Genomic DNA, 20528 nt, shown 5'->3' on the forward strand with positions numbered 1-20528 from the left:
AGGAATGGCTACATACCCACTTGAAGACTCAGTCTCCCCTTCCATAAAATGGAGAAAACAACACTTGCATTGCCTGTCTCAGAGGTTGATGTAGGTACTAAATTATTAAATAAATATTCAATTATTTCTGTTATTGAAGGGCAACATGATAGAGTGGAAGAACAGAGGACTTGGAGTCAAAACCTAGGCCAAAAGAAGGGTCCCACACTTATACTAGCTGTATACATCTGGACAAGTCATTTCAAATCTCTAGGGATCATTTCCCTCATCTGTAAAATTAAGGAGTTAAACTAGATGAGATCCAAATCTAAAACTCTATTATATCTGGTCATGTTTCCAAAATAGGTCTGAAATAAGAGCAGCTTTGTTGAAAAAAAAATATTGTGTACAAAGTTCTTGTTCACTTACTTAGTAAAAGCTGAAAGGATAACGGTGGAGTTCTGATGAAGTAGTTAATGGAATAAACAGGTAGTTTAATTAAGGATAATTCGCATTCAGCCAAATCCAGGATAATTCATCCATTTTTCCCTCCTTAAGTGTGCTACTTACTTAAATGAACTAAAAAAGCAAACATGGATCTTTTTACAGTTAAATATCTCTACCGTTTCTTCTTTCCCCACCTGCCTTCTAATACAAATGTTCACAAACACCTAAGAGAATGGCAAGGAGAGGCAGATTGTTTTTTAAAATTCAATTTATATCATTTCATGCCACTAACCTGATTTTTTTTAGGACACTATCTTTCCCTTTCTGAACCTGCAGACTACTCCATTCACTTGCACATACCCCAGGGTATATAATGGAGACAGTACTGACTTGGCACCCTCAAACCTAAATTAGAATCCCCAGCTTTACTCTTTATTAGTGATATGACCTTGGGCAAATCCCCTAGCCTCTCTGAGGCTCAGTTCTATAGCATTATAGATTGTTAGCTAGAAGGGATCTTAGATATCTTCTCATCCAACCTCATTTTATAGATGAGGAAATGGAGGCTTGCAAAGGATTAAGGTATTTGCCTAAAGTCAAATAACTGGTAGCTGGCAGAGGTGGACTTCAAGCCCATATTTTCTGACTCCAAATCTAGTGTTCTTTCAGTGACTACATTGCTTTCTTATCTGTTAAATGAGGTGGTTGGACCAGATATCACATAAGGTCACTATGAGCTCTCAATAAGCTTCATTGTTTTCTTCCTTTATTCTGTCTCTCAGACTCACCTACTTAATGTTCCAATCATATGCTTGTCCTATTCCTTTTCCTTAACTTCCAATCTATGTCTGCAGACCTCTCTTGGTCCTTTCTATTACTTCACATTGGCAGCTCTCAACTGTCTTCCACCAGCCACCTTAATGTGTGTGGGACGAAGAAAAACTGTGAATATCTAAACTATTCTGAATATTATAAATACTTAAATCAATTACAAAGGACATACAGAGGAAGAGGCTATCCACCTTCAGAGAAAGAACTAATAAATAGAAGTAGGTATAGTAGGATTATACATATATCTATATATCTTATCTATATCTATATATATCTGTGCCAAATGGTGGCCTTCTCTAGTGCGGGGTGGGGAGAGGAGGGGGGAGACAGTTTGGAACTTAAAATGTAACAAAAAAAAATTTTTTTTAAATTGTGTGGCATGATGTGAATAGAACCCTGAATTGAGAGTCAGAAGAATTGGATCCTAGTTACCAGATCTATGCCATAAGGCCCTTGAAGGTAGAGACATCATAGCTAAACATGGCATCTTCTGCATGGCATCTATCTAAAAAAGTGCTCTATCCATAGTAGATACTTAATAATAGTTGTTATTGTCTTAGTTGGCACTCTGATAACAACTACTGGTGTCATCTTGCATGAGGGCCTGAACCTCTTGAGGGCTTTCATCTTTTCGTTTGCAGCTGAAGGTAGTTAGGCTAGATCAGCATTCCTCACCTACTGGCTCATTAAAAGAAAAGAAAAGAAAAGGACCTTCCCAAAAGAATGAGTTTGGCTAGAATATAGAATGCACAAGGGGGAGCAACATGTAAATGTCTAGAAAGATGAGTGAGAACCAGATTGTCAAGAAATTTAAAAGTCAAGTAGAGGAGTTTGTATTTTATCTTAGAAGTAACAAGGAGCCACTTAAGTTTTTTGAACAGTGGAGTGACATGGTAAGGCCTGTGCTTTTAGAATACCAATATGGCAGCTGCGGGGGGAATGAAAATGATGATAATGTGGAGGATGATGATGATGGTGATAATGCTGTTTATATAGCACTTTAAAGCTTGCAAGAACCCTGGGAGATAAGTGCCATTATTATCCCCATTTTACAGATGAGGAAATTGAGCCAGATAGCAGTTAATTAATTTGCTCAGCATCACATAGTTACTGAATATCTGAGGCCAAATTTGAACTCAGTTCTTCCTAATTCCAGGTCCAGAGCTCAAGCTACTTTACCACCTCAGGGAGGAGGTAGTATTTGAGTGGAATCTTAAAGGAAACCAAGGATTTGAAAAATCAGAAGTGGAAGTCATGAGAAATAGCCAGCAAAAAGGAACAAAGAGAGAGGATGGAATATTGAGTGAGAACAGAGAATAGCCAAGTGTGGGTAGGTCATGGAGTGCATGGAGCAGAGAAGAATGTAAAAAGACTGAAAAGGTAGGCAGAAGCCAGGATGTGAAGAATTTTAAATGACAGAGGACCTCATATTTCATCTTGGAGGTAATAGGGAGCCAGTGAAGTTTGTTTAGGAAGTGGGTTGGAAAGGGGATTGTCTGTGATATGGTTGAATCAACAATTTAAGAAAATCACTTTGGCAGCTGAGTGGAGGAGAGATTGGAATGGGGAGAGATTTGGAGAAGGGAGAGCAATCAAATAATTCAGGTAAGATATTATTAACTAATCAATCAACAAGTATTTATTAAGCAGTAGTCATGTGTCAGGCACTGTGCTATGTGCTAGCTGAATTCTTAAACTAGTGTGGTAGTTCTATGTCTAGGGAAAGGGGTGAATGATGTTGTGGAAAAATAAATGAAAAGATTTGGAAACTTATTTGGATATATAAGTTGATTGTCAGAGAGTAATTAAGGATGTCACCAAGGTTTTGAGGCTGTGCGAATGAAGGATAATAGTTCCCTTGACAATTCAGAAGAGGGGAGGGTTTGAGGGAAAAGATAAAGAGTATAGTTTTAATATGGAAGATGATATAAAAGGATACATTAAAGGAATTAACTTTGATGCCCAAGAAGACGGGGGGCATTCTAGACAGAAATAGGGAAGTTAGGAAGAAGGGAGAGCTATCAGGGAAGGGGAAGAGAATTTATTCTCTCTAGGTATGGGGGATGAGATAGAGGGGTTCATTAAAGGTGACTTCAAGGAATAAAGTCTCATGCCTAGAAGTATAGATGCATATGGCTAGTGATACGAGAATTAGTTCTGTTTTCAGCATGCTGAGTTGGAGATATAGATAGAACATGGAGTTGGAAATATCTGATGGGCAGTTGCTGATAGTGGGTTTGATTTCAAAAGAGAGATAAGTGCTAGCAGTATATAGATCTGGGAGTCATCTGCATAGAAATGATAATTGAACAATAAGAAGTGATGAAATCACTAGAAGTGAGAGAAAAGTCCAGGATAACACCATGCACCACTGTTTGAATCGATGCATGGTGCCGTATAAAGAGGAAACACTATTTTAAATGTCCATTGAATTGATTTAAAGAGATGGAGGTGTTATGATGATTTTGTTTTATCTTTTCTACCTTTGTGAGATAGGAAGGGGCAGGGTATAATCACCCATGGTTTATGGGTTAGACAAAGGGATATTTAAGGGGTTACTCAAAGCTATACAAGGAGTCAGTGGGAATTCTCCCATCATTACCAGTTCTCCCAACACCTACGCTACTATCCAGCAAGGCATAGTGCTTCAATATGCTATCCCGGTGAGGAATAATCTGCCTTTTGTGAGTAGATTTTTTTTTTTTTTGCAGGGAAGGGGAAAGGTAAAGGGTGCCAGACTAGCATTCATGTTATTGATTTTGACAATCGGTCTGCTGGTTAGAGGTTTCTATTGAGAGATCACAGGGATGATTTACCTCCCTATTTGCTACCTGGTTTTGGTCCTGTTCCTCCTTACAAAACTACTGCATCAAAAATGCAGAGCAGTTCTCCAGATCAACCTCTTGTGTTAAAATGCCATGGACAAGTCCTGTTTGTATGCTGTGGCAGCTGGAGAATCACAGCCAGTTTCCCAGCAAGTAGCTCCCAAATGAGACAGGGCAGGTCTCAAACAAGCACACCCTCCTCATGGTCAGAGAGGTGACAGAACAAAGACAGAATTACTTTGTGCTCCTGGAAACAGTGGTCTTTCATGTCAGAGTTTGGGTTACTTAATCTTTTCATGCCGGGAATAAGATTTCCCTGGTGTGACATCCACTGACAGCAATGGACGTTCTGAAACTTCAAGTGCCAAGGAATTAATGTACCAATCTGCATAATCAAATCCCCAGGTAAACATAACCATTCCTTTCTCAGTACTATCTGTCCCCTGCATTCTAGAAGACTTAGAATTTAGCCAAAATCCACAGAAATATAATACTTAATAACAGTTTGACAGGGGAGCTTCTAAAGTCATGATGAACCTTTGCAGCATGAAATTCACTAAATCTGAGATAACCAGATTTTCTTCTCTACATTTGAAATATGAAAACAAAACCAAAAAATTACCATGCCCTGAATTCTCTGTGGGACAAAGTACATTCTCTGAATTTGCATTTCAATCACATACTCCCTAGCAATATAACGTTCAATTATGTTCAGGTTCTGAACCTTCATTTAAAGTTAAATTCCTTAAAACAGCCCCTGACACAGGTGGCTCGATTTTTAATTCAATTAGCCAGATTCTCTGCCCACTGAAAACTGGAAAGGCTCTTTTGCTTCAAGGTCATAAAGGGAGAGAATTTAACCACTGATTCAAGTACTGCTCATTAAAAACCAACCGATCTAGTTAATGGGAGGAATCAAGTTTAGATAAGGAAGGGCCCCTGCCCTCATGGTGCTTACTGGCTAATAGACAACTCATATATAAACATAGATTACTGTTATATACAGTAGTGCATAATAAGCAAATGAAAGATTTACAAAACAAAGTGCTATGTGAATTCTGAAGAGGCAAAAGGTCCTTACTGGAAGAGGATCAAAAAGAGCTTTGTAGAGGAGATAATATTTCAACTGGGTTTTACAGGCTTGATATGAATTCACCTGCTCTAGATAAGGAGATAGAGAGCATTCTAAGTGTGAGGAACAAGTAAACAAAGGCATGGTGCCAGACACATGTGGCTTTAATGTGAGTGACAGTGCATCACTCAAATGCTTGGAGTGGAATAATATAACATGATTCAGGAAAGGTTAGTTGGTGTCAGATCAAAATCAAATTGTTACAGTGAGGAAAGCAAGTTGGTGGGACCTTTAGGGAATTCTGTATAGATAGAAATATTTAGATATAGATGGATAAGTATCTGTCTATAGGAAGGAGGAGGATAGATGTAGACATTTATCTATCTACATCTTTATCTGGCCTCATCTTTTTCTGATTCTTGCTCATTCTTTGCTTCCCTTCCTTGATTTCAAGTAAACCTCATTTTAGTGTTCCTCATCAAAAGTTCTTTTTTTTTTGTAGGAGCTGTGTAATCTTTCAAACTGTCCCCTTCATTTCAGAGTAACCTCTTTCTTCTCCTCTGACAAATTAATGTCTTCTCCAATCCTTACCGCTTGGGGCTTAATCCTTTCTTCAAATTTTTCCATATGTTTTAATGTCTGTCAGATGCCAGTTATGAACCCACAGAAGTCCTCTGATGATCCGGGGCAACAAATTCAACACTGATGGAAACTTCTAACATCTGTGCCACAGTGTTAGATGAAATCCCCAAAGTGCACTCTAGATTGCTCCTCATGTTGCCTTGTGGGTCTATATAAATTAGATTGTGAATCCCTCGATCAGGAACTGAATCTAAATCTATGGCTTGTATACAATGGTGTAGACTTTAATCAAATTTTAAAACTTATCAAAAAAACAAACCACACTTTGCAGTTTTTACCAGTGTGGAGAAACGGAGTAACTTGTATTGACTTTCTGGACATGTTTCTAGCTTCTAGCTTTGGCACCTACACCTACTGAGTGCAAGCTAGCACTGGGGAAACTTTATGCTTTAGTGGAATCAAAGAAAGCAGATTCAGCACAATGGCAAGAATTTTGCATGTAGCATGTAGTTCAGGTATTAAAGAAGCTGGGGAGCTAGCCCTTGGGGTGAGACAGTAAGCCAAAGTCAGAAAAACCTTAGTTGAAATCTGACTTCTGGTTTTAGTTTTTTTCTGAGCTAAATACTTTTCTCAGCTTCATTTTCTTCATATTTACAGATGGGGATAGCAATAGGGAGAGCAATACTTGAAGAACCATTTATAACTTGTTAAGCCTAAAGTAATTACGTAAAAGCTCTTGGCAAACTTTAAAGAATTAATACAATTATCAAGAATGGTAAATTGTTCAAGGAGATGGGAGTCATTATAGTTAGAGAAAGTTAAAGAGCTTAGTTAGGAGTTAAAGAGCTAGCCTCAAAATGAGGAAGACCTGAGTTCAATTTCTTTCTCTCACATGGACTCTTGGGTAACCCTGGATAAATCACTTAATTTCCCAATCATTTAAGCAGTGCTTTAAGATTACAAATCAAAGAGAAAGGGCTAACATTAATTTTTAGAAGGAGATGACTCACCTAGAGTTCCCTATGCCAAGGAAATCACATGTTTAATCTCCACCCTCACCCTTATTTCATGAGAAGAGAGGAAATGGTCAGTGTTTATGACTTACCCACCCTCCCAGTACTTTTAGATAGGACTGAGTCAGTTGTAGAGATGGATCAACCAAAGGTAAATCTTGGAAAATAATAATAATAACCAACATTTATTATTTATTCAAAATTGATAAAGCACTTTCTACATATTTTCTTGATTATTACAATAAGATCGAGGTAAGGACTATACTTCTTATTTTCATCCCTATTTTGCAGAAGAGGAAAGTAAGGATCAGAAAGATTAAGCGAGTTACTTATTATCCATAGCTAGTATCATAGGTAAAATTTGAACCTCCAAGTCTAGATTTTTTTCCACTATGCAACATTTTTTCTTTTCTTCTTCTTACAAAGTCAACACTGAAACATTTATGAAAGCATTAGAAAAATACTAAATATAAAATCAGGCATTAATCAGTTAATCAACAATTATATATTGGATCCTTATTATGTCCTCACCACTAGGGTAGGTCTTTCCTGTGGGCATATAGAAAAATGGTCACTGGTTTGAAGGAACTTACAGTGTATTTGGAAAGATAATTAGTTAAAAGTATAAGAGAGTACATAATTACATTCTGAGTTGTGTGGGACAAGCTAGTAGCATTATTATAAGTGTTCAAAGAAGTCAGAAGTTAATTAGGGCTGAAATAGTCTAGGAAAGCTTAATATACGCATTGGAACTTAAACTGGGTCTTGAAGATAGATTGGCTTTTGGAGATAAAGAAGGTAATGATCAAAACTTGAGGTTTGATTATAAGGGCTAACATGAAGAATTGAAGAACAAATGAGAATTCCATACCCCCCTCCCCTCCTGGGCAACAGTACAACAGAATAAAACAGAAGCAATGGAGCCACAGCCTTCAGAGAAGTGACAGCAATGGTTTCACACCTCTGTTCTGTGTTGTCAGATCTCTACAATTCATGTGAATACCACATTTCTGTATCCTCTCCTTTCACTCTTGCCCCAAGGATATAGGCAGTAGACCCTTTGAAATGTCAAAAGAGAAGAAGAAATAAATTTTTAAAAGGGTACAGGGTTAAAAGCATGTGAGAATAATGCTTTGACAGCAAAATGCACAGGTTTCCAACTTACAGAAAAATAGTACACACAGAGGAGGTAGAAGTTTGTGTACCAACATGGTCCTTCTTTTGATTTCACTACTTCCTGTAGCAATTGTATACTATTCTATCCCTAAGGGTTATCCAGTATATAGGTCCTATCTATCTGGTGGCTTCAATTTCACAAAGCATTTTTTAAAAAATTCTTTACTTTTTAGACTCACTTTCTTTTGGGTCTGGGGTGCAGTGCAAACTGGAGTTATTTTTAGTAATAATAATGATAGCTAACATTTATATAGTGCTTTGAAGTTTGCAAAATATTTATGTGCATTGTCTCATTTGATTTTTAAAATAGCTATATAAGGTAGGGGCTATTATCCCATTTTATAGACAATGAAAATGAGGCTAATACATCCTACTCTGATTTCCTAAAAACCCTTAAATACATGACATACCAAAAACAGGCAATTTGGGATTCTTGTCAGTCTCAAGATTTCAGTTCCTTGGTAAATGTTGCTTTTTTCATTTAGGTCTGAGGATCTCGTGTGTATCTCTCCCAGTATGCTTTCAGTAATATCTATATATGCTTATCGGTGTGTCTTCTAGGAAAAGGGTGATAAAAATGGGAAACTCCTTTGCCTGTTCCTGCGCATGTGCATGCGGTGTATGTGTTATACTCAATTCTTCCCTTGACTATTTGGCAATGATCATAACTTACTTTCTGAAAAACAGGGGTAGCAGATACTTTTTCTACCTATGTACCTATTTAATGATGTGAAGAATCAGTCTACCTATCTGATAACCACCTGAATTAAAGTGGAAAGAATACCAATTCTGGAGTCAGAGTATTTGTGTTCAAATTTTGCCTGACATTTATTATCTTGAGCAAGTCATCTAAACCATCCTGTTTTCTATTTCTTCATTCTTTCCTATTAATGTTAAAGGTACCACCAACCTCCTGGTTATCCAGATTTACAAGCTTGATATTATTTTTGATTCTTCACTCTCACTCACTTCACACATCTAATTCATAACCAAGTCTGTCCTTTCTACCTCCAAAGCATCTCTCTTTTATGGCCCCATTTCTCCTCTCAGAGAGCCACCTCCCTGGTTCAGGCCCTTATCACCTTTCACTCATGCTATTATAGTAGTAGAAGTGAAAGCTAACCAATTCTAGTTGGTCTTGACCTCATATTTCTCCCCATTTCAATATATCCTGTAGTCAGTGTCAAAATGGTTTTCCTAAAGCATAAAAGCATAAGTCTGACCATATCAACCCCCACCTCAAATTTCTATCCACTCTGTATAGATCTTATATCTATATAGTTATTTTTTTGGTCTCTCCATCATAAGTTGACCTCCAACATGGCAGAGACAATTTTTCCTCTTCTTTGTATCCCCAGTACTTAGCACAATACTTGGCACATGTAAACATTCAATAAATACTTTTTGATAGACTATGCATCTTGTCTATACCTACTTATTTGTATGTTATCTCCCCCATTAATCTATAAGCTCCTTGATAATAGGTGCTGTTTTTTCCCCTTTCTTTGTACACCACAGGGACTGGCACATAATAATAATAAATGCAAGTTGACTAACTGACTAACTTGTAGAGTCAAAAGGCTGGACTAGATGGCTTCTCAGGACCCTTCTAGCTCTATATCTATGATTTTATGGTGCAGTGACAATATCTTTACAATCCAGAGAACACTGGAACAGGCCCTTCCTCGATATCCACTCCCCAAACAGAAATGTCTGTAAGATGGTCTCCTCCTCTCCAAGGAAACATCACAGAGGGTTTCCCATTGAATGTTTATACAGACTCATTCTGTGACCTACGGAACTCATTCATTTATTCAACAGTGCCTATTAAATATAAGGCAAGCTTGAATTTGTTTTGTACAGCTTCTATATGCATATATCATCACTGATAGAACATACATTTCTTGAGGACAGAAACTGTTTTATTTTTATCTTTGTATCCCTATCACCTAGCTTAATGCCTAGCACAGAGTAGGTATTTAATATGTGTTAGCTTGATTGAAGTTTGAATACATATCTTGTATTTACATAGCTATTTTTCATAGTCTTCCCATTACAACTTGAGCTTCTTAAGGACAGAGATAATTTTTCCTTCTCTTTGTATCTGTAGCACTTGTAATTTTAGCCAGAGCTAAACGGCATGCACTTACCTCTCCAATTTTTCATCAAATGAGCACCAAAACAATTAAAACCACCATTCTCTGAAATTGTACTAAGACAATTAGAACCCCACATTGGTAAGCCAATACCTTCCTCTAAGCTGGTCTGCACTACTTTGGCCCAATTAAGAAATGTAAACTGCTGGAAAGTAGACAGCTTTGTGCCTTGTGATATGGTATACCGTGAAGCTATACTTAACCATAATACCTTTATGACTAGCAATATGACTTCAGAGAGTTCTGGGTAAAACAAGTCTTACAAATTTGGGAAAGAAAATGAAGACAATCTTTAAAAAAATTGTGGTGACAAAACTAAGTTTATGTTGGTAAAATACGTATGACTTCCTAACAATTGAAAACTGATGCAAGATAATTTGCAAATTCCAAGGAAAAAGAATAAACATAAACATGTGTTTACCTAAAAAAAGTCACCATGATTCATTATCAGTGGCTACTAATCTATATATACATGCAAATGCACATATGCACACATGCCTATATGTGTATACATATGTGTGTATATACATATATACATATACATATATATACACATATATATGTATGTATGTATGTATGTATGTACATATCTATCTATCTATCTATCTATCTATCTATCTATCTATCTATCTATCTATCTATCTATCTATAACCAGAAAGACCTCACATTGAAATAAGCAGGACATAAGAATTCATGTATCCTCAACAGTTGTTAGAAATAATTATAGCCTTGAATCTTGATTAAGAGAAAGCAAAATAAATACAACTTTTTATGGATATGAGATCCTCTATGGCAAACTTATTTATTGTAGGCCTGACCTAGGAAAAAGAATTGAGTTAGAATGTTTTTTTCATATTATTTTTGAGTCATAAATTATGAATTAGGCTCTAACAAATAAAGCAGAAAGAAAATTAATTTAAGAGATGAGATCCATTTGCAATTCACAGAGCTATTTTATTTTAATTTGGGGGGCCAAATTACATTTTGATGTTAAGCTTTATCAAATGTCTTTCTCTCTCTGAAACAAACTGCAACTTTCCCTTATTTCCCAGAGGGCCCCAAATATGTTTATTGTAAATTTCAGTGACACATTAAGAGTACATTTCACTGCCATCTGGGAGATCATAGGTTTTGGAATGACCTTGGAACTCAGCTCAGACTAAAGAGCTGTGGTTATGGATGTGGTGGCCTTGCTGGAATCCCGATACACTTCCTGGCTGCTCATTCATGGTACAGCCATGAGCAAAGAGTGATGGTAGCTTGTTTGAGCAAATAGCATAATACTAGGATTAAAACATTTGGAAAAAGAAAAAGACAACCTTTGTCTGACTCCTCTGCTAATGTATATTCATAACTACAAAGGTTGTATCCTTTCTAGTGTTTTATGCAGAACTTTAAATGCTTCAAAATAATTCGAGGTATGACTCCTCTTTCAATTAACTGAAGAATTTATAAAGGTGTTCATACGTGCAATGAAAATAACAAAGAACTAGAAGGAACACACACACACACACAAACATACAAACACACACACATATGCATATAGTGAAATATTACAGAGACTAAAGTTTCCTAGTTGGGAAATAGAATGAATACAGAAAACTAAAGTCTGAAGAATGAGGAGGGGGGGAGAAGAAGGAAAGCAGCTTAAATTAAGAGTCAATTATTGCATAAACATATTAGGAAGTGAACTTGGTGAACAGAGTCCCTGAATATATTGAGATACAATGAGGGAAGCACCATTTTGAATGGAAGGACACTACTTTAAAAGGTATTGAAGAGAGTGCCCAAAAGAAACTACATATTCTTTCCTTTTTTTAGTTGAGTTTTAGCTGCTCAGCTATGTCATAGCTGCATATTTCTATTAAAAAAAAAACATGCTACACGGAAAAGTAGTAACAATGCAGATGAAACAGCTTCCTATGGACGGTGGGGAGGGGAGAGATATCATGAGTAAGAACATGTCTCTGGGTGCCTTGCAATTTGTGAATGACTGAACAAAGTGTTGTATGTGAATGCAATGGAATATTCTTGCACCATGAGAAATAACGGATATAGGGCATTCAGAGAAATATTGGAAGATTCATATGAAATGGCTCAGAGTGAAGAGATTAGAGTTTAGATAATATAATAACTAGCTAACATCCACATAGCACTTTAAGGTTGGTAATGTACTTTTTGTAGTTAATCTCTTTCATATTCACAATAACTACTACAATAATGTAAATGAAAATAATAGTAAAAGGCAATAAATTTCAGATTAAATGAAATGACCAACATAGGTCTCAGGAGAAATATCAACCATATTTCTCAGTAGAAAGGTAGGGGAGGGTATGAGCATGGTATGTTACATATCCTGTTGCACACAGGCTGTTATTGGTTGGTTTTACTTAATTGTCTTTGTTACAAAGGAGGGTTTGGTTAAGGGGAAGGAGGTAAAGTATATTGGGAAAGAGGTTATAAAAAGGTGATAATGAAACTTTAGAAAAGTTTTAGTATGCCATAGAATCATAATATTATAGCTAAGAAAGGTGGTTAGTGTCCTGTGACCTAATTTTACAGATGAAGAAATTGAAGCCTAAAGAGATAAGCTGACAAAGTTCTTTGTTTCTGTCTGTCTGTCTGTCTGTCTCTCATACACACACACACACACACACACACACACACACACACACACACACACACACACACATATATATACACAGAGTAACTGATGGAGCCCAGGTCTTTTGTTATAAATAGAACACTCTACCTATGGAATAGTGGATAGAATGTTGGACTTGGAGACAAGAAAACATTGCTGAGTATCACTTTCCTCATTTGTAAAATAAGGACAGTAATACCTGCCGTATTTACCTCACAGAGTTATTGTGAGCCTCAAATAAATACTGTATGCAAAGTGTTTGCAAACTTTAAAGTACTATATGAGTATTAGTTATTATTATTATTATACCATGCATGTCACAATGGCAGGTCTCATGCAAATTTAAAAAAAAAACTGAAGCATCCTGAATCCCTTTTATTGTGCATGTTTTGCTTTCCCTAACAGGTAATAACGTCAATGTATCCACATAAACTTGGAAAGATTGGTACACCCCGTTCATTCCTTGCTCATTCTTTACCACATATGCAAAAGACAGACAGTAATGTACACTCTATTGACAGAAAATGACATTGAATGAAGACAGTGGCCAGGGTAAGTAGATGTTACATTGGTATATTTATTGAAGAGACTTTTCTGGGACCAGCTCCACAGAGCCCCATCATTGGCAAGAACATAAAAATTGTACTTGATTTTTAGAGACCCTTTCCTTCAGGTGACATTTGTTGCTAGGATTTGGCCACCCTGACCTCATGAAAAAAGAAAAAAGAAAGTAACTTCCATAATTTATCATTGCCTATGCAATACAGCAACCAACTATTGCATTTTTTACTGCAAAGATTCTAACTACATTAAAGAAATCTATTTCCATTCCACATAAAACTATTCACTGTTTATCACCAAATGGAAAAGTATTAATATTGGCCTGCAAATTATTCAATAACTCTTGAGATCCTTTAACTATTTCATTTAGTATACTGGAAGACACTTTCTGGTGGCCATGTCTTAGCATGCATCCCTTTTCTAATTCTCTGTTGGCATTTTAAAAAGTCTGAATGCAGCATAGAAGCCAGAATCTGGTGGAGACCTCTTTCAAATTCAACACAATCCGCGACACTGGAGACATTTTTCTCAGGCATTTATGAGTTGCTGCTATTAGCATCCTTTCAGAAATAAAGTTTCATTTGCAAAGATTGTTCCCCATGTAGGTACATACCTGAAGGAGTAGATCTGAAGCTGGTTTGACTCTCTGTTGAAATAGCACACTTAATGTCCGATTCTGTTGTTCCAAATCAAATACTCTTGTTTTCAACTTTACACACTCCTCCCTCAGGTCCTGCAGCATGCATTGAAGGAAGGGGGAAAAGGCTGTCAGAGAAACTCAAATATGTTTTGCACTATTTTGTATAACGTTTCAGGACATATTAGATAAAGAATTATGGTTTTATTGTTCAAAGCCCCCAGAAAGAAATCAAATATGAGGTTTTCCGCTACAATCTGATAGGATTATTATGTTTGGCGAATGTTGATTTTAAAAAGAAGAAAAATTTCAAATCAGAAATAGATTGATGTGTATACTATTTTTGAGGACTATCAATCTTAGCCATATCAAGTCAATTTGTGTTTCTACCTGTATGTTTTGCCTCTTCACTGTCTTCATAGAAGCAATCATAAAACAGAAGTCACAAGGACAATAATATTTTTTCAGTGAATAGAAATTTGATGAACTAAAGAAAGTATTGGTTTTGATGGAGCTTCCCTTTTTCATTTGTAGACGCTCAGCGGGATAACTTACAGCACTTTAGCTATTAGAGTCAGTGATGCATTTGGTGGGAGGAGGAGAACTACAGTCATGGTTTTTAAATAAGGACACTTGTCACTTGCCCATGCTTGGAATGAAGCTATTAAAGTATCCTCGCATGTTTTCTGGCCTCAGATCTGATGGAGAGATATGATAATCACATTTCTGCCACTATTGGCGGTGTATCTATTTTGGGGAGTTCAAAGAAATTCATAGACTTAAAGATGCACTGTGGTACAATGGAAAGAGTGATGAATTGAGAATTAGAGGACCAAGGTTCAAATCCTTCCTCTTCCACTGAATATCCATGTGACCTTGGCTAGACTACAAAATCCTTCTAGTCAAATTTTCTTTCAGATAAAATGAGGTGGCTGGATTAGATGGGTCCTGAGGAGCCATCCACAACTTTGCTGGCACATAACAGGAACTTAATAAATGCTTATTGACTGACTATAACTTTAACTCTTACATTTTTATGAGATAGATTGTCATTGGCATCCTTCCTTCAGAATACTTTTAAATAAGTTTTCCTGATGGTGAGATTATTTTCCTCCCATTTTAGGGATCAGACCTCCTTTGACGGCATCTAAGATAAATTGCAGGGTAATGTCCAAACTCTATAGTCTGGCATGCAAGGTCTTCTTCAATCCAATCCCATTCTGGCTTTGTGAACTATGAGAAAATCACTTAACCACTCTGAGCTTCAGTTTCCCCATTTGAAAGGGGGAACAGTAGTATTTGAACTACCTACATCTTATAGTTATGGATATTTAAAAGTGCCATAAAAGTATGAGTGATTACAATTATTACCTATGCCTCTAACCTTATCTTCAACTTTTTGACTTTCTAGTCAGGTAAAGTTAAATGATCTGGATTCAAATCTCAGCTACTACCTATGTGATCTTGTGTTTGTCACTTAACCTCCCTGGGCCTCAGTTTCCCCACCTGTGAAAGGACAGGGTTGGACTAATGGCTTCTGAGGTGCCTTGAAGCTATAAGTCTATGATCCCATGATCCTGGCAACTGTTCTCCAAACATAAATCAATCAATCAATAAACAATTACTAAGTGCTTACTATGTGTCAGATACTGTGCTAAGTGCTGGTCATGATATATATATCTTCTATGCCTTGATTCATCTAATTTTCGTGATTCAATAAATGTTAGTGGCTCAAAAATAAAATCCTCTGTTTGGCTTTTAAAGCCCTACATTACCTGCCCTCTCTTGCAGTCTTCTTATACCTTATTTTGTCCTTTCCCTCACCCCGTCTCTGTACTCTGATCCAGTTACACTGGCCATTTTGCTTGCCTTGAACAAGACATTTCATCTCCTGATCCCAGGTACTTTCGATGCCTATCCCCCATACCTGCAATGCTCTCCCTCCTCATCTCCACCTCCTGGCTTCAGGAAAACTTATTTAAAAGTATTCTGAAGGAAGGATGCCAATGACAATCTATCTCATAAAAATGTAAGAGTTAAAGTTATCGTCAGTTAATAAGCATTTATTAAGTTCCTGCTGTGTGCCAGCAAAGTTGTGGATGGCTCCTCGGGATCCATCCAATCCAGCCACCTCATTTTATCTAAAAGAAAATTTCTTCTTCTGCAGCAATGGGGCTAAGTGACTTGCCCAGGGTCACACAGCTAGTAAGTGTTATGTGTCTGAGGCCAGATTTGAACTCAGGTCCTCCTGAATCCAGGGCCAGTGCTCTATCCACTGCACCACATAGCTGCCTTTACCTCCTAGCTTCTTTCAATCCTACCTTCTACAGGAAGCCTTTCTTGGTCTTCCTTAATTCTAGTGCCTTCCCTCTGTTGATTATTTCACTTTTATCCTATATAACGCTTGTCTGTACATAGTTGTTTGCATGTTAATTTCTGCCATAAGATCCCTTGAGAGCAGGGACTGCACGGGTTTAATACAGTGCTTGGCACATAGTAGGCTTAATAAATATTTATTGATTGATTGACTTTCCCTCTTCCTTTGGCTAAATTTTTCCTTTCCTTCAAATTCAAGTTCAAATCAAATATTCTCCATGTAGACTTCCCAAACCACTTAGTGATATGTCACCTTAGAATTCCTATAATGCTGACTATTCTGCTTATTTGTTAACTCACTATATGCAAATTGTTTCCTTATGTAGTTATTATGCATTTGTAATATCTTCCCAATTAGATTGTAAACTTCTAAATGATTTGTTTCTATTTCTGTTTTTATTGCAAAACAGAGTGCCTTACAATTTTAGGAGGAGGGACAGGGTGTGATGGGGCTGACAAACCTAAGATTTCATTAATAGATAAGGCCTGGTGTGGAAATCCCTTCTTCTAATGCAGATCAGCTGTAGGTGAGCTGCAGTCAGAGCTTTCCTAGAGGCAGCCTGAACCAGTTAGATAGAGCTGATACTTCAGTTTTCCAGGTGGCATTTACATCTCGGAAGTCAGCAAATGCTACACATCAAGCCTTAATTTATTTTGTTGTCGTTGTTAATTGTCTAGACTTCAGAAAGTGATGGACAAAATGTTTGTCATGCACATTAACCTAAAAAGTTTATTGTGAGTACTGCCTCCTACATAACCCCCTCTCCCTCCAGGAAAGCCAGATGTTAAATATTTACCAGCATACCACTGGCAACAGCTTATAGCCTGGGAAAGTTGCCTGGGGTACAGAGGCATTAAATGACTTGCTTATGGCTATCTATGTCAGAGGAAGGATTTCAAATCTACAACACAGCTGGCCTTCTAGCTATACTTCTTTATATGTAATAGGTATGTATATATATATATATATATATGTATATATATATACATATATATATATATACATATATATTCACACACACATATATAAAATATATTTACATATAAACTATATAGTACCTATATATAGTATATACATATACATACATGTACATACATGCATACATACACACACACACACACACACATATTCCTGGATGAAGATGACATGAATGATGATGATGAGAATGATGATGACTTCTGGTGAGTGATGCTATAATTAGAGCTTCAGTGCCCATTTTTTAAGACCTGAATACTGTGATATAAAGAGGTTGACTGCTCAACTTAGTATTATTTGAAGTCAGGTAGTACAGTTCTTTGTCCTTTGACCCGTGAAAGTACACTAATCTCAGCAAAAGAATGAGAGATTTTAGAAGAAAAGGGGTCTAAGTAGAGGGGGAGGGCCCTTAGAAACAGGTTGCAGGTGTTCTATAGATGGGTCTACTGGGTGGGTGCTCCAGCCACCTTCATAGAAGCATAGAGATTTGCTCTCTGCTTCAACAATCTTCATCATCATTCAACTCACAATGCATTTCATTTAAAGGAGCAAAGAAACAGGAACAAGTCCTGATGCATTGTACTCATCATTTAGCTAAACAAGGACAGAGTATGCACAGGATATATTCCAGCTTATTGACTCTAACAAGGGCATATTTGAAATTCAGAGCTGGTAGACCCAAAGTGGGACAAATATGCAGATGATCAGGAGGAAAGGAAAACCAAAAACCTTCCCTGTGTGCCCAAGACAATTTGGTGAGGACAATTAGGGAACCAATTAAAATCCTGCATCTGCTTGACTTCAAAAATCAACCACTGCCTGGTTGTAAGCCCTGCATGACTTATTTAGACTGATTGTTTTTAGCATGTATGTAACACTCTCTGCTCCAGCACGCTAATTGTTTTCATTACCCTAATTAAGTAATTAATAATAATTGACTGTGAGTTAAGTAAACATGAATAGTTCCTGCAAGAAGAGAAAAATATGATAATTTTCATTTTCAGGTGAAGAAACCAATACAAATATGTTCATCAGCCAATTTTAGCAGGGGAAGGTGAATTACAGATATTGGTATCAATGATTTCAGCAGCAAAACCATGAAGAGCAACTTTAGTATGTTTCTCAAACAGAAACAAAAATCAATGTGTTCTAAAGATACCTCTCTATAAGTGTCAGAATTTAAATGTCCATTACTATTACTTAGGCTATGGTAGAAGTGCATTAATTGGGGGAAAAATATCGACACTGGGAACCCTGTGCAAATGTATCACCATTAGCTCATGAGTGTATCTATTCAATAAATTGCACAGTAGGGGAAAGAAAGGTTCTAGAATTCTTCCACTGCACTTTGTATTACTGGTGAGCAAGTGAGAGCCATTAAAAAAAAGCTTTTATAGGAATAAAAGTATTGTTTACTTGTCTCAGGTTTTTGTTGTTGTTGTTCATTCTTTTCATCTGTGCTGTAGTTCACGGTAGGCAGTGTAGCATAGTGGAAAGGTCTGGGTGGAAGAGATATTGAATCCGGTCCTCAGACACAAGCTGTGTGATGCAGGGCAAAGCTCTTTACTTCTGGGTTAAGTTATATTGAGAGGTACCAGGGGTCAGAATCCTGTTCTGGTTGTTGTCATTATTTTTTTGTTTAAAAAGATGTTACCTACAGGTTGCTGTATTATCTATTCATTATCAATATTGTTAAAGTGCCTAGTGAAATGTGGTAGAATATGTAAGTAAGTAAATAAAAAAAATCGGGGACAGATAACATGAATTTTATACCCAAACATTTGAACAAACACAATTATTTCAATTAGACTAATGTGAGCATTGTCTATGTATTTAATATTATTTACATTATTGCACTTAATATAGGAATGTGATTAAGTCTTGCCTTCTTTCTAACAGGACTGATTTCCATAAAGTTATTGCAAAAAAAAGGTAGGAAGGGTGGTGATCTACACTTTTCCTTATCCAACCTTCTTCTTGATCTCCTCTTTGTTTTCCCTTTCTATAATGCCTGATGTCTCTGTGTTGATTACCATAGATATCCAATTTTAAATTCTCTAGTATGAAGAACATATCAGAAGCCTAGCTGATATGGAATGGGTATTACATAACCTGATTTAAAGATACCATTTTAAAGTTGGCTTATATTGTATGTAATTCAAATATACTTCTGAACTTCAAGAAAAGCCTCATTGCTTCAGGAATATTGGTAAGAGGAAAACAACCACTCAGAAGATCACTGCCAAGATAGTGAAGAGAATCAGGATTATGATATCTGAATATTGAACGAATGATTTTCAAAATCAAAGAAAAGCTAAAAGGTTTCCGGAAAATTTCATTTTCCCCAAATCTTTATTGGAAAAAAAATATTTTTTTCTAAAAAAATACTTAGTGGGCTAGATTCATGAGATATACCAAAAATGATTCTTTGCTGGGGGAAGGAGATGCAGAGAAAAGCTGTCATTAGTGAATCTGTGTACATATCATAACATTTGCTCTAAAACTGCAATCAAACCTAAAATTTCACCTCAAAGATTTTGCGACTTGGATAAGTTGTTCAAATTATTTTTCTCTTCTAGTTTATGCTACAGAAGGCCCTCTATAGAACTTGTTTCATTCAGATATGTTTGGGGTCCATTTTATTATGTACTTAATTAAAAAGAAATTTTAGGCTTTTTTTTTGTTGGTAATTTTACAGTCTCAGTTGAAATCCAGAAGGCAATGGTTCCACAGAATATCATTCTGCTGAAGGTGCTCAGCATCTCTTCATGCTTCACAATATCCCTGAGGTATGTTATCTCACAGCAGCATGTTTTCCTGCTTAATTGTATAGGAGTAGATTTATCTGTTTACTAGTTAGTACTTAGATTTGCGTAGCTCCATTTTTGTGGCTGACCAGAAGGGCGCCCCCCTTTCCTTTTTATTGTACCAGACTGCCTACCTATCTCTGTTCTGAGGTGACATTAAAAGCATCAGGAATGAGAAGTCTTCCAACAGTTAAGCATAGAATCCTGAACTGGGTTGCAAATTAAAAGGAGCAGATAATTTTGAGTAGGAGGGAGAAAACAGTGGAGAAATCAGATCATCTCAACGAAGTTACTCTCCTAAGTACTCTCAAATTCATTTGTACTATTAAAATGAAACTTTTTGATTACTTGTAGAAACAAAATTTCATCAAAAGTATGATTTAAGAAATTCTAACAAATATGTCATCACATGTGGCTTTATGTTATAAAATATAAATATAATCTA

The 20528-nt window shown here is 36.6% G+C and overlaps 1 protein-coding gene across 5 annotated transcripts in view; it reads right to left on the minus strand.

The window, feature by feature from the left end:
- The window catches only part of NCKAP5 (NCK associated protein 5), a 1104295-nt gene that overhangs the window by 178342 nt on the left and 905425 nt on the right, over window positions 1-20528 (minus strand). For all 5 annotated transcript variants that reach the window (XM_021009468.2, XM_021009467.2, XM_021009473.2 and 2 more), the window contains one exon: window positions 13901-14020. In XM_021009468.2, coding sequence (XP_020865127.1) covers window positions 13901-14020 — 120 coding nt within the window. The remainder of the gene's footprint in view (window positions 1-13900; window positions 14021-20528) is intronic.

Source organism: Phascolarctos cinereus, unplaced genomic scaffold (assembly GCF_003287225.1).
Source record: "Phascolarctos cinereus isolate Bilbo 61053 unplaced genomic scaffold, phaCin_HiC Scaffold_726;HRSCAF=1367, whole genome shotgun sequence".
Taxonomy (NCBI): domain Eukaryota; kingdom Metazoa; phylum Chordata; class Mammalia; order Diprotodontia; family Phascolarctidae; genus Phascolarctos; species Phascolarctos cinereus.